At 33.1% G+C, this 13,905-nt stretch overlaps 1 protein-coding gene across 3 annotated transcripts in view; it reads left to right on the forward strand.

Annotated features, from left to right (window-relative positions):
- LOC139554035 (serine/threonine-protein phosphatase 2B catalytic subunit gamma isoform-like) overlaps positions 1 to 12,255 on the forward strand; it is a 34,200-nt gene extending 21,945 nt beyond the window's left edge. The window contains exons 12-13 of one of the 3 annotated variants that reach the window (XM_071366987.1): positions 9,861 to 9,887; positions 11,102 to 12,255. In XM_071366987.1, coding sequence (XP_071223088.1) covers positions 9,861 to 9,887; positions 11,102 to 11,259 — 185 coding nt within the window. In that variant the 3' untranslated portion in view covers positions 11,260 to 12,255. Of the gene's footprint in view, positions 1 to 9,860; positions 9,888 to 11,092 lie in introns of all 3 variants that reach the window. The other 2 variants (XM_071366977.1, XM_071367003.1) reach the window with 2 other exon arrangements.
- Positions 12,256 to 13,905: the final 1,650 nt, after the last annotated feature.

Below are 13,905 nucleotides of genomic sequence, written 5' to 3' on the forward strand. Positions count from 1 at the left end.
ATGTTTAACACTGAATAAATTGATATCTCACTGACTATAGATGTCATCAATTTATTCAGAATGTTAAACATCTATAGTCAGTGAGTTGTTATCAATTTATTCAGAATGTTAAACATCTATAGTCAGTGAGTTGTCATCAATTTATTCAGAATGTTAAACAACTCACTGACTATAGATGTTTAACATTCTGAATAAATTTATATCTCACTGACTATAGATGTTTAACATTCTGAATAAATTGATGACAACTCACTGACTATAGATGTTTAACATTCTGAATAAATTGATGACAACTCACTGACTATAGATGTTTAACATTCTGAATAAATTGATATCTCAATGACTATAGATGTTTAACACTGAATAAATTGATATCTCACTGACTATAGATGTTTAACATTCTGAATAAATTGATGACAACTCACTGACTATAGATGTTTAACATTCTGAATAAATTTATATCTCACTGACTATAGATGTTTAACATTCTGAATAAATTGATGACAACTCACTGACTATAGATGTTTAACATTCTGAATAAATTGATGACAACTCACTGACTATAGATGTTTAACATTCTGAATAAATTGATGACAACTCACTGACTATAGATGTTTAACATTCTGAATAAATTGATGACAACTCACTGACTATAGATGTTTAACATTCTGAATAAATTGATATCTCACTGACTATAGATGTTTAACATTCTGAATAAATTGATAACAACTCACTGACTATAGATGTTTAACATTCTGAATAAATTGATGACAACTCACTGACTATAGATGTTTAACATTCTGAATAAATTTATATCTCACTGACTATAGATGTTTAACATTCTGAATAAATTGATGACAACTCACTGACTATAGATGTTTAACATTCTGAATAAATTGATAACAACTCACTGACTATAGATGTTTAACATTCTGAATAAATTAATGACAACTCACTGACTATAGATGTTTAACATTCTGAATAAATTGATGACAACTCACTGACTATAGATGTTTAACATTCTGAATAAATTGATGACAACTCACTGACTATAGATGTTTAACATTCTGAATAAATTGATATCTCACTGACTATAGATGTTTAACATTCTGAATAAATTGATGACAACTCACTGACTATAGATGTTTAACATTCTGAATAAATTGATATCTCACTGACTATAGATGTCATCAATTTATTCAGAATGTTAAACATCTATAGTCAGTGAGTTGTTATCAATTTATTCAGAATGTTAAACATCTATAGTCAGTGAGTTGTCATCAATTTATTCAGAATGTTAAACATCTATAGTCAGTGAGATATCAATTTATTCAGAATGTTAAACATCTATAGTCAGTGAGATATCAAATTATTCAGAATGTTAAACATCTATAGTCAGTGAGATATCAATTTATTCAGAATGTTAAACATCTATAGTCAGTGAGTTGTTATCAATTTATTCAGAATGTTAAACATCTATAGTCAGTGAGTTGTCATCAATTTATTCAGAATGTTAAACATCTATAGTCAGTGAGATATCAATTTATTCAGAATGTTAAACATCTATAGTCAGTGAGTTGTCATCAATTTATTCAGAATGTTAAACATCTATAGTCAGTGAGTTGTTATCAATTTATTCAGTGTTAAACATCTATAGTCAGTGAGTTGTCATCAATTTATTCAGAATGTTAAACATCTATAGTCAGTGAGTTGTCATCAATTCATTCAGAATGTTAAACATCTATAGTCAGTGAGATATCAATTTATTCAGAATGTTAAACATCTATAGTCAGTGAGTTGTCATCAATTTATTCAGAATGTTAAACATCTATAGTCAGTGAGATATCAATTTATTCAGAATGTTAAACATCTATAGTCAGTGAGTTGTCATCAATTTATTCAGAATGTTAAACATCTATAGTCAGTGAGTTGTCATCAATTTATTCAGAATGTTAAACATCTATAGTCAGTGAGTTGTCATCAATTTATTCAGAATGTTAAACATCTATAGTCAGTGAGTTGTCATCAATTTATTCAGAATGTTAAACATCTAGTCAGTGAGATATCAATTTATTCAGAATGTTAAACATCTATAGTCAGTGAGATATCAATTTATTCAGAATGTTAAACATCTATAGTCAGTGAGATATCAATTTATTCAGACTGTTAAACATCTATAGTCAGTGAGTTGTCATCAATTTATTCAGTGTTAAACATCTATAGTCAGTGAGTTGTCATCAATTTATTCAGAATGTTAAACATCTAGTCAGTGAGTTGTCATTAATTTATTCAGAATGTTAAACATCTATAGTCAGTGAGTTGTTATCAATTTATTCAGAATGTTAAACATCTATAGTCAGTGAGATATCAATTTATTCAGAATGTTAAACATCTATAGTCAGTGAGTTGTCATCAATTTATTCAGAATGTTAAACATCTATAGTCAGTGAGTTGTCATTAATTTATTCAGAATGTTAAACATCTATAGTCAGTGAGTTGTTATCAATTTATTCAGAATGTTAAACATCTATAGTCAGTGAGATATCAATTTATTCAGAATGTTAAACATCTATAGTCAGTGAGTTGTTATCAATTTATTCAGAATGTTAAACATCTATAGTCAGTGAGTTGTCATCAATTTATTCAGAATGTTAAACATCTATAGTCAGTGAGATATCAATTCATTCAGAATGTTAAACATCTATAGTCAGTGAGTTGTCATCAATTTATTCAGAATGTTAAACATCTATAGTCAGTGAGTTGTTATCAATTTATTCAGTGTTAAACATCTATAGTCAGTGAGTTGTCATCAATTTATTCAGAATGTTAAACATCTATAGTCAGTGAGTTGTTATCAATTTATTCAGAATGTTAAACATCTATAGTCAGTGAGTTGTCATCAATTTATTCAGAATGTTAAACATCTATAGTCAGTGAGATATCAATTTATTCAGAATGTTAAACATCTATAGTCAGTGAGTTGTCATCAATTTATTCAGAATGTTAAACATCTATAGTCAGTGAGTTGTCATCAATTTATTCAGAATGTTAAACATCTATAGTCAGTGAGATATCAATTTATTCAGAATGTTAAACATCTATAGTCAGTGAGTTGTCATCAATTTATTCAGAATGTTAAACATCTATAGTCAGTGAGTTGTTATCAATTTATTCAGTGTTAAACATCTATAGTCAGTGAGTTGTCATCAATTTATTCAGAATGTTAAACATCTATAGTCAGTGAGTTGTTATCAATTTATTCAGTGTTAAACATCTATAGTCAGTGAGTTGTCATCAATTTATTCAGAATGTTAAACATCTATAGTCAGTGAGTTGTCATCAATTCATTCAGAATGTTAAACATCTATAGTCAGTGAGATATCAATTTATTCAGAATGTTAAACATCTATAGTCAGTGAGTTGTCATCAATTTATTCAGAATGTTAAACATCTATAGTCAGTGAGATATCAATTTATTCAGAATGTTAAACATCTATAGTCAGTGAGTTGTCATCAATTTATTCAGAATGTTAAACATCTATAGTCAGTGAGTTGTCATCAATTTATTCAGAATGTTAAACATCTATAGTCAGTGAGTTGTCATCAATTTATTCAGAATGTTAAACATCTATAGTCAGTGAGTTGTCATCAATTTATTCAGAATGTTAAACATCTAGTCAGTGAGATATCAATTTATTCAGAATGTTAAACATCTATAGTCAGTGAGATATCAATTTATTCAGAATGTTAAACATCTATAGTCAGTGAGATATCAATTTATTCAGACTGTTAAACATCTATAGTCAGTGAGTTGTCATCAATTTATTCAGTGTTAAACATCTATAGTCAGTGAGTTGTCATCAATTTATTCAGAATGTTAAACAACTCACTGACTATAGATGTTTAACATTCTGAATAAATTGATGACAACTCACTGACTATAGATGTTTAACATTCTGAATAAATTGATGACAACTCACTGACTATAGATGTTTAACACTGAATAAATTGATGACAACTCACTGACTATAGATGTTTAACAGTCTGAATAAATTGATGACAACTCACTGACTATAGATGTTTAACATTCTGAATAAATTGATATCTCACTGACTATAGATGTTTAACATTCTGAATAAATTGATATCTCACTGACTAGATGTTTAACATTCTGAATAAATTGATGACAACTCACTGACTATAGATGTTTAACATTCTGAATAAATTGATGACAACTCACTGACTATAGATGTTTAACATTCTGAATAAATTGATGACAACTCACTGACTATAGATGTTTAACATTCTGAATAAATTGATATCTCACTGACTATAGATGTTTAACATTCTGAATAAATTGATATCTCACTGACTATAGATGTTTAACATTCTGAATGAATTGATGACAACTCACTGACTATAGATGTTTAACATTCTGAATAAATTGATATCTCACTGACTATAGATGTTTAACATTCTGAATAAATTGATATCTCACTGACTATAGATGTTTAACACTGAATAAATTGATATCTCACTGACTATAGATGTTTAACATTCTGAATAAATTGATGACAACTCACTGACTATAGATGTTTAACATTCTGAATAAATTTATATCTCACTGACTATAGATGTTTAACATTCTGAATAAATTGATGACAACTCACTGACTATAGATGTTTAACATTCTGAATAAATTGATGACAACTCACTGACTATAGATGTTTAACATTCTGAATAAATTGATAACTCACTGACTATAGATGTTTAACATTCTGAATAAATTGATAACAACTCACTGACTATAGATGTTTAACATTCTGAATAAATTGATGACAACTCACTGACTATAGATGTTTAACATTCTGAATAAATTGATGACAACTCACTGACTATAGATGTTTAACATTCTGAATAAATTGATGACAACTCACTGACTATAGATGTTTAACATTCTGAATAAATTGATAACTCACTGACTATAGATGTTTAACATTCTGAATAAATTGATAACAACTCACTGACTATAGATGTTTAACATTCTGAATAAATTGATGACAACTCACTGACTATAGATGTTTAACATTCTGAATAAATTGATAACTCACTGACTATAGATGTTTAACATTCTGAATAAATTGATAACAACTCACTGACTATAGATGTTTAACATTCTGAATAAATTGATGACAACTCACTGACTATAGATGTTTAACATTCTGAATAAATTGATGACAACTCACTGACTATAGATGTTTAACATTCTGAATAAATTGATAACTCACTGACTATAGATGTTTAACATTCTGAATAAATTGATAACAACTCACTGACTATAGATGTTTAACATTCTGAATAAATTGATGACAACTCACTGACTATAGATGTTTAACATTCTGAATAAATTGATGACAACTCACTGACTATAGATGTTTAACATTCTGAATAAATTGATAACAACTCACTGACTATAGATGTTTAACATTCTGAATAAATTGATAACAACTCACTGACTATAGATGTTTAACATTCTGAATAAATTGATGACAACTCACTGACTATAGATGTTTAACATTCTGAATAAATTGATAACAACTCACTGACTATAGATGTTTAACATTCTGAATAAATTGATGACAACTCACTGACTATAGATGTTTAACATTCTGAATAAATTGATAACAACTCACTGACTATAGATGTTTAACATTCTGAATAAATTAATGACAACTCACTGACTATAGATGTTTAACATTCTGAATAAATTGATGACAACTCACTGACTATAGATGTTTAACATTCTGAATAAATTGATATCTCACTGACTATAGATGTTTAACATTCTGAATAAATTGATAACAACTCACTGACTATAGATGTTTAACATTCTGAATAATTTAATGACAACTCACTGACTAGATGTTTAACATTCTGAATAAATTGATGACAACTCACTGACTATAGATGTTTAACACTGAATAAATTGATGACAACTCACTGACTATAGATGTTTAACATTCTGAATAAATTGATGACAACTCACTGACTATAGATGTTTAACATTCTGAATAAATTGATAACAACTCACTGACTATAGATGTTTAACATTCTGAATAAATTGATAACTCACTGACTATAGATGTTTAACATTCTGAATAAATTGATGACAACTCACTGACTATAGATGTTTAACATTCTGAATAAATTGATGACAACTCACTGACTATAGATGTTTAACATTCTGAATAAATTGATGACAACTCACTGACTATAGATGTTTAACATTCTGAATAAATTGATATCTCACTGACTATAGATGTTTAACATTCTGAATAAATTGATAACAACTCACTGACTATAGATGTTTAACATTCTGAATAAATTGATGACAACTCACTGACTATAGATGTTTAACATTCTGAATAAATTGATAACAACTCACTGACTATAGATGTTTAACATTCTGAATAAATTGATAACAACTCACTGACTATAGATGTTTAACATTCTGAATAAATTGATGACAACTCACTGACTATAGATGTTTAACATTCTGAATAAATTGATGACAACTCACTGACTAGATGTTTAACATTCTGAATAAATTGATGACAACTCACTGACTATAGATGTTTAACATTCTGAATAAATTGATGACAACTCACTGACTATAGATGTTTAACATTCTGAATAAATTGATAACAACTCACTGACTATAGATGTTTAACATTCTGAATAAATTGATGACAACTCACTGACTATAGATGTTTAACATTCTGAATAAATTGATAACAACTCACTGACTATAGATGTTTAACATTCTGAATAAATTGATGACAACTCACTGACTATAGATGTTTAACACTGAATAAATTGATGACAACTCACTGACTATAGATGTTTAACATTCTGAATAAATTGATGACAACTCACTGACTATAGATGTTTAACATTCTGAATAAATTGATAACAACTCACTGACTATAGATGTTTAACATTCTGAATAAATTGATGACAACTCACTGACTATAGATGTTTAACATTCTGAATAAATTGATGACAACTCACTGATTAAAGATGTTTAACATTCTGAATAAATTGATATCTCACTGACTATAGATGTTTAACATTCTGAATAAATTGATATCTCACTGACTATAGATGTTTAACATTCTGAATAAATTGATGACAACTCACTGACTATAGATGTTTAACATTCTGAATAAATTGATATCTCACTGACTATAGATGTTTAACATTCTGAATAAATTGATATCTCACTGACTATAGATGTTTAACATTCTGAATAAATTGATGACAACTCACTGACTATAGATGTTTAACACTGAATAAATTTATATCTCACTGACTATAGATGTTTAACATTCTGAATAAATTTATATCTCACTGACTATAGATGTTTAACATTCTGAATAAATTTATATCTCACTGACTATAGATGTTTAACATTCTGAATAAATTTATATCTCACTGACTATAGATGTTTAACATTCTGAATAAATTTATATCTCACTGACTATAGATGTTTAACATTCTGAATAAATTAATGACAACTCACTGACTATAGATGTTTAACATTCTGAATAAATTGATGACAACTCACTGACTATAGATGTTTAACATTCTGAATAAATTGATGACAACTCACTGACTATAGATGTTTAACATTCTGAATAAATTGATGACAACTCACTGACTATAGATGTTTAACATTCTGAATAAATTGATGACAACTCACTGACTAGATGTTTAACATTCTGAATAAATTGATAACAACTCACTGACTATAGATGTTTAACATTCTGAATAAATTTATATCTCACTGACTATAGATGTTTAACATTCTGAATAAATTGATATCTCACTGACTATAGATGTTTAACATTCTGAATAAATTGATGACAACTCACTGATTAAAGATGTTTAACATTCTGAATAAATTGATGACAACTCACTGACTATAGATGTTTAACATTCTGAATAAATTGATGACAACTCACTGACTATAGATGTTTAACATTCTGAATAAATTGATGACAACTCACTGACTATAGATGTTTAACATTCTGAATAAATTGATGACAACTCACTGACTATAGATGTTTAACATTCTGAATAAATTGATGACAACTCACTGACTATAGATGTTTAACATTCTGAATAAATTGATGACAACTCACTGACTATAGATGTTTAACATTCTGAATAAATTGATATCTCACTGACTATAGATGTTTAACATTCTGAATAAATTGATGACAACTCACTGACTATAGATGTTTAACATTCTGAATAAATTGATATCTCACTGACTATAGATGTTTAACATTCTGAATAAATTGATGACAACTCACTGACTATAGATGTTTAACATTCTGAATAAATTGATGACAACTCACTGACTATAGATGTTTAACATTCTGAATAAATTGATGACAACTCACTGACTATAGATGTTTAACATTCTGAATAAATTGATGACAACTCACTGACTATAGATGTTTAACATTCTGAATAAATTGATATCTCACTGACTATAGATGTTTAACATTCTGAATAAATTGATGACAACTCACTGACTATAGATGTTTAACATTCTGAATAAATTGATATCTCACTGACTAGATGTTTAACATTCTGAATAAATTGATATCTCACTGACTATAGATGTTTAACATTCTGAATAAATTGATAACAACTCACTGACTATAGATGTTTAACATTCTGAATAAATTGATGACAACTCACTGACTATAGATGTTTAACATTCTGAATAAATTGATGACAACTCACTGACTATAGATGTTTAACATTCTGAATAAATTGATGACAACTCACTGATTAAAGATGTTTAACATTCTGAATAAATTGATGACAACTCACTGACTATAGATGTTTAACATTCTGAATAAATTGATAACAACTCACTGACTATAGATGTTTAACATTCTGAATAAATTGATGACAACTCACTGATTAAAGATGTTTAACATTCTGAATAAATTGATAACAACTCACTGACTATAGATGTTTAACATTCTGAATAAATTGATGACAACTCACTGATTAAAGATGTTTAACATTCTGAATAAATTGATGACAACTCACTGACTATAGATGTTTAACATTCTGAATAAATTGATAACAACTCACTGACTATAGATGTTTAACATTCTGAATAAATTGATGACAACTCACTGACTATAGATGTTTAACATTCTGAATAAATTGATAACAACTCACTGACTATAGATGTTTAACATTCTGAATAAATTGATAACAACTCACTGACTATAGATGTTTAACATTCTGAATAAATTGATGACAACTCACTGACTATAGATGTTTAACATTCTGAATAAATTGATAACAACTCACTGACTATAGATGTTTAACATTCTGAATAAATTGATGACAACTCACTGACTATAGATGTTTAACATTCTGAATAAATTGATGACAACTCACTGACTATAGATGTTTAACATTCTGAATAAATTGATAACAACTCACTGACTATAGATGTTTAACATTCTGAATAAATTGATAACAACTCACTGACTATAGATGTTTAACATTCTGAATAAATTGATAACAACTCACTGACTATAGATGTTTAACATTCTGAATAAATTGATAACAACTCACTGACTATAGATGTTTAACATTCTGAATAAATTGATAACAACTCACTGACTATAGATGTTTAACATTCTGAATAAATTGATAACAACTCACTGACTATAGATGTTTAACTCACTGATCTGGGTCTGTTGGTAATGTTAACTCTCTCTCTGTATGTTTTGGGCATGGCTCTACTACTCACGCTTACACAGCTACCGTACAGGCAGAAGAGGCACGAGGTACGCAAGTCATTTCTCATCTCTCTCTCCTCCCTCCCCAAAGTTTGAGTGTATTATTGTTGTTTATATACATACAGTGATCCCTCGCCACTTCGCGGTTCACTTATCGCGGATTCGCTATTTCGCGGATTTTCATAATGCATTTTTTATTTTTTTTTGATGCATTGTGCTCTGCATTCTGATTCGCTAAAAACTCACTCCCGCTTCTTGTATCAAAACATGCTACGAATTGTGCTATCATTTTGTCGTCTCGTGCAGTTATGTGTACGTACATAAAACAGCTTGGCAAATTTACATTAAGTTGGCCAGGAAGGAAGGAAGGACTAACGCTTGGTCGCTTAGCAACCATGGTGCGAATGGCCACTGAACTTAAGCGAGTAGCTGAGGAATGGGACCCTTTGATGAGCCGTTCATTACAGTTCTCCAACGTAATCGATGGTGGCATGTCGGTGTACAAGGATCTTTTTGCAAAGAAGAAAAAAGAGCGACAACAGCTGCCTATCACTATGCTCTTCTCCCGAACAAACACACCTGCACCGCGGGCTTCAGAAGAAGAGAACACTGCAGAGCGCAGTCAGGATGCAGCGGCCCAGTCTGAAGAGCAGTGAAACGGCCTACACGTGAGTCACTGTATTTGTATACATGTAATAGTTGCTAATTGTAAAAAAAAAAAGAAGTTTTCTATTTCGCGGATTTCACTTATCGCGGGTCATTTTCGGAACGTAACCCCCGCGATAAACGAGGGATTACTGTATTACTAAGTTAAGAGGAGTTTTGTGGCCATACCATGAGGTATTAAAGCATCAGACTATTTATGCCATTTACCAAATAGTCTGAGACTTCGCTCCACTCCCTCTCTCTCTCTCCTCCACCTGGTCTCAATCTCCTTCTCTCTGTTGTTTGTTTGCCCATGCTGCCTTGATGTTTTTGAAGTAAGTGTCTTACCTCTAACTACCAAAACCTTCTAACAACCAAACCCCTCAAGTCTACAATGTCAGACTACACTTTATATATTACACTAAACATGACCATATTAGACTATACTTCTATTACCCCTACCAACCACTACCTAGTACCTACTAGACTGTAGATTAGATCCTACATCTTCCTCTTCACCTCCATACCTCCCTTACTAAGCATCAGACCAAACCACCTGTATTGTGCTGTATTCCTGCACTGATGCTAAACTCTACATCTCTCTCCAGCCATCCAAGGGTTCAACCCGCAGCATAAGATCCAGTCCTTTGAGGAGGCCCGAGGTCTGGACAGGGTCAATGAGCGGATGCCCCCTCGCCAAGATGCTCCTCCCCCTCCCAACAACCTCCCAGCCAGTGGCCCACCTAACAAGAACGGGACCAACACACAGGCCTAGGCATCTGGCCCACCTACCTCTGTATCCCTCCCGCTCTCCGTATCCCTCCCTCCCGCTCTCCGTATCCCTCCCTCCCTCCCGCTCTCCGTATCCCTCCCTCCCTCCCGCTCTCCGTATCCCTCCCTCCCTCCCGCTCTCCGTATCCCTCCCTCCCGCTCTCCCTCTGTATCCCTCCTGCTCTCCGTATCCCTCCCTCCCTCCCTCTGTATCCCTCCCTCCCGCTCTCCCTCCCTCTCCGTACCCCTCCGTCCCTATCCTACTCCCTCTGTGTCCCCCTCTTTTCCTGCTCTCTTTTCTACCGCTCTCCTCTTCTCCCTCCCTCTGCTCTCCGGTCTTGTGCCTCTTCTCCCTTTCTCTCTCCCTCTCTGAGGGGCAGTAGGATGGGTCTTTGTTACTTGGCCTCCAGAGAATCAGTCCTAGCATCATGTTTATTTATTTCATCATCTAGAATGAATCTAATGTCATTGGAGTTTAACAGTGGATCTGAACAAATGACACATGATTAAATCTACATTGTACATTTCTATAAATGATACATGACGATTCAATCTACAATGTACATTTCTTTATTGACTGTCCCTAGGCTGGGGCATCACTGCCGTATTAAATAAAAGGCAAATCCATTTTGTAATTTTGAGTTGATAATAGTCAGACCACCTTTTTACCTATTACCTGTTTGTGTGCTTGGCAAAGGAAGACCTACGCTGCAACTCATATAAAGGTCTTTGCCTAGGTACTTTATATCTTAGTAATGTTATCTAATATATAAAGTACCTATGCTATGGTGCCTAAGATATATAGTATATAATGTACCTAGGCTATGGTGCCTAAGGTATATAAAGTACCTAGGCTATGGTGCCTAAGAAATATAGTATATAAAGTACCTAGGCTATGGTGCCTAAGATATATAAAGTACCTTCGCTGTGTCTGTGTCCCACCCAAAAAGAGCAAGCAAGAGCACTTGAATAAAAAAAGAGAAATCCGTTTGAACCACAATTGCATTAAATCCATCCTTTCTAATGCCAACGACAGTGTGACAAGAGTATTGACATTTATATTATATGTACATTATAAATGTTCCCGTCTCTCAATGTGATTGACTGTTTTTGTTTTTACGAAAAATAGAATTAGGCATCATACCTAGATCAGCGAGGGATGTGGGAGGGAGAGGGATGGGAGAGATTTGTTTTCTCTCTCTGAAGACATCAGTCTGTTACCAGTGGGGAAGTAGAAGCTAGATGGTGTGTGTGTTTGAGAGTGTGTGTGTTTGAGAGTGTGTGTGTTTGAGAGTGTGTGTGTTTGAGAGTGTGTGTTTGAGAGTGTGTGTGTTTGAGAGTGTGTGGAAGATGGTGGTAGTTGGATGATGACTAAGGGAAGGCTGTTTGGAGTGTGTGTGTTTGAAAGTGTGTGGAAGATGGTGGTAGTTGGATGATGACTAAGGGAAGGCTGTTTGGAGTGTGTGTGTTTGAGAGTGTGTGGAAGATGGTGGTAGTTGGATGATGACTAAGGGAAGGCTGTTTGGAGTGTGTGTGTTTGAGAGTGTGTGGAAGATGGTGGTAGTTGGATGATGACTAAGGGAAGGCTGTTTGGAGTGTGTGTGTTTGAGAGTGTGTGGAAGATGGTGGTAGTTGGATGATGACTAAGGGAAGGCTGTTTGGAGTGTGTGTGTTTGAGAGTGTGTGGAAGATGGTGGTAGTTGGATGATGACTAAGGGAAGGCTGTTTGGAGTGTGTGTGTTTGAGAGTGTGTGGAAGATGGTGGTAGTTGGATGATGACTAAGGGAAGGCTGTTTGGAGTGTGTGTGTTTGCATGGGTGGCGGTATTAAGGGGTGGAGGTATTGATGGATGGGGGTGGAGGTATTGATGGTGGATGGGGGTGGAGGTATTGAGGGATGGGGTGGAGGTATTGAAGGTGGATGGGGGTGGAGGTATTGATGGTGGATGGGGGTGGAGGTATTGATGGTGGATGGGGGTGGAGGTATTGAGGTATGGGGGTGGAGGTATTGATGGTGGATGGGGGTGGAGGTATTGAGGGATGGGGGTGGAGGTGGAGGTATTGATGGTGGATGGGGGTGGAGGTATTGATGGTGGATGGGGGTGGAGGTATTGAGGTATGGGGGTGGAGGTATTGATGGTGGATGGGGGTGGAGGTATTGAGGTATGGGGGTGGAGGTATTGATGGTGGATGGGGGTGGAGGTATTGATGGTGGATGGGGGTGGAGGTATTGAGGTATGGGGGTGGAGGTATTGATGGTGGATGGGGGTGGAGGTATTGATGGTGGATGGGGGTGGAGGTATTGAGGGATGGGGGTGGATGGGGGTGGAGGTATTGAGGGTCAATAGAGAATGGGGTTGACGCGTATGTGAGCGGCGATGGGGTCTCGTCTTGTTTCTGACTTCTGTTCCAGCTCCTCAACATATCTCACAGAATGTACAGAGATCGTTTAATCAAGGTTTTTCTTAATAGCTGAATTTCAAAACTTTTTTTTGTCAAGTATTTGTACTGCGAGGCCTCTGATTTATGTAGCTGTATCCATTCAATAAAAAAATGAAAAGAAACACCTTGTAGAATTTGTTGAATGACAAAGGACAGTGTTTTCTATACAGCTAGATTTGTTGTAGTATGCAAAATGTAATTAAAACAAA

Source organism: Salvelinus alpinus, chromosome 1 (assembly GCF_045679555.1).
Source record: "Salvelinus alpinus chromosome 1, SLU_Salpinus.1, whole genome shotgun sequence".
NCBI lineage: Eukaryota > Metazoa > Chordata > Actinopteri > Salmoniformes > Salmonidae > Salvelinus > Salvelinus alpinus.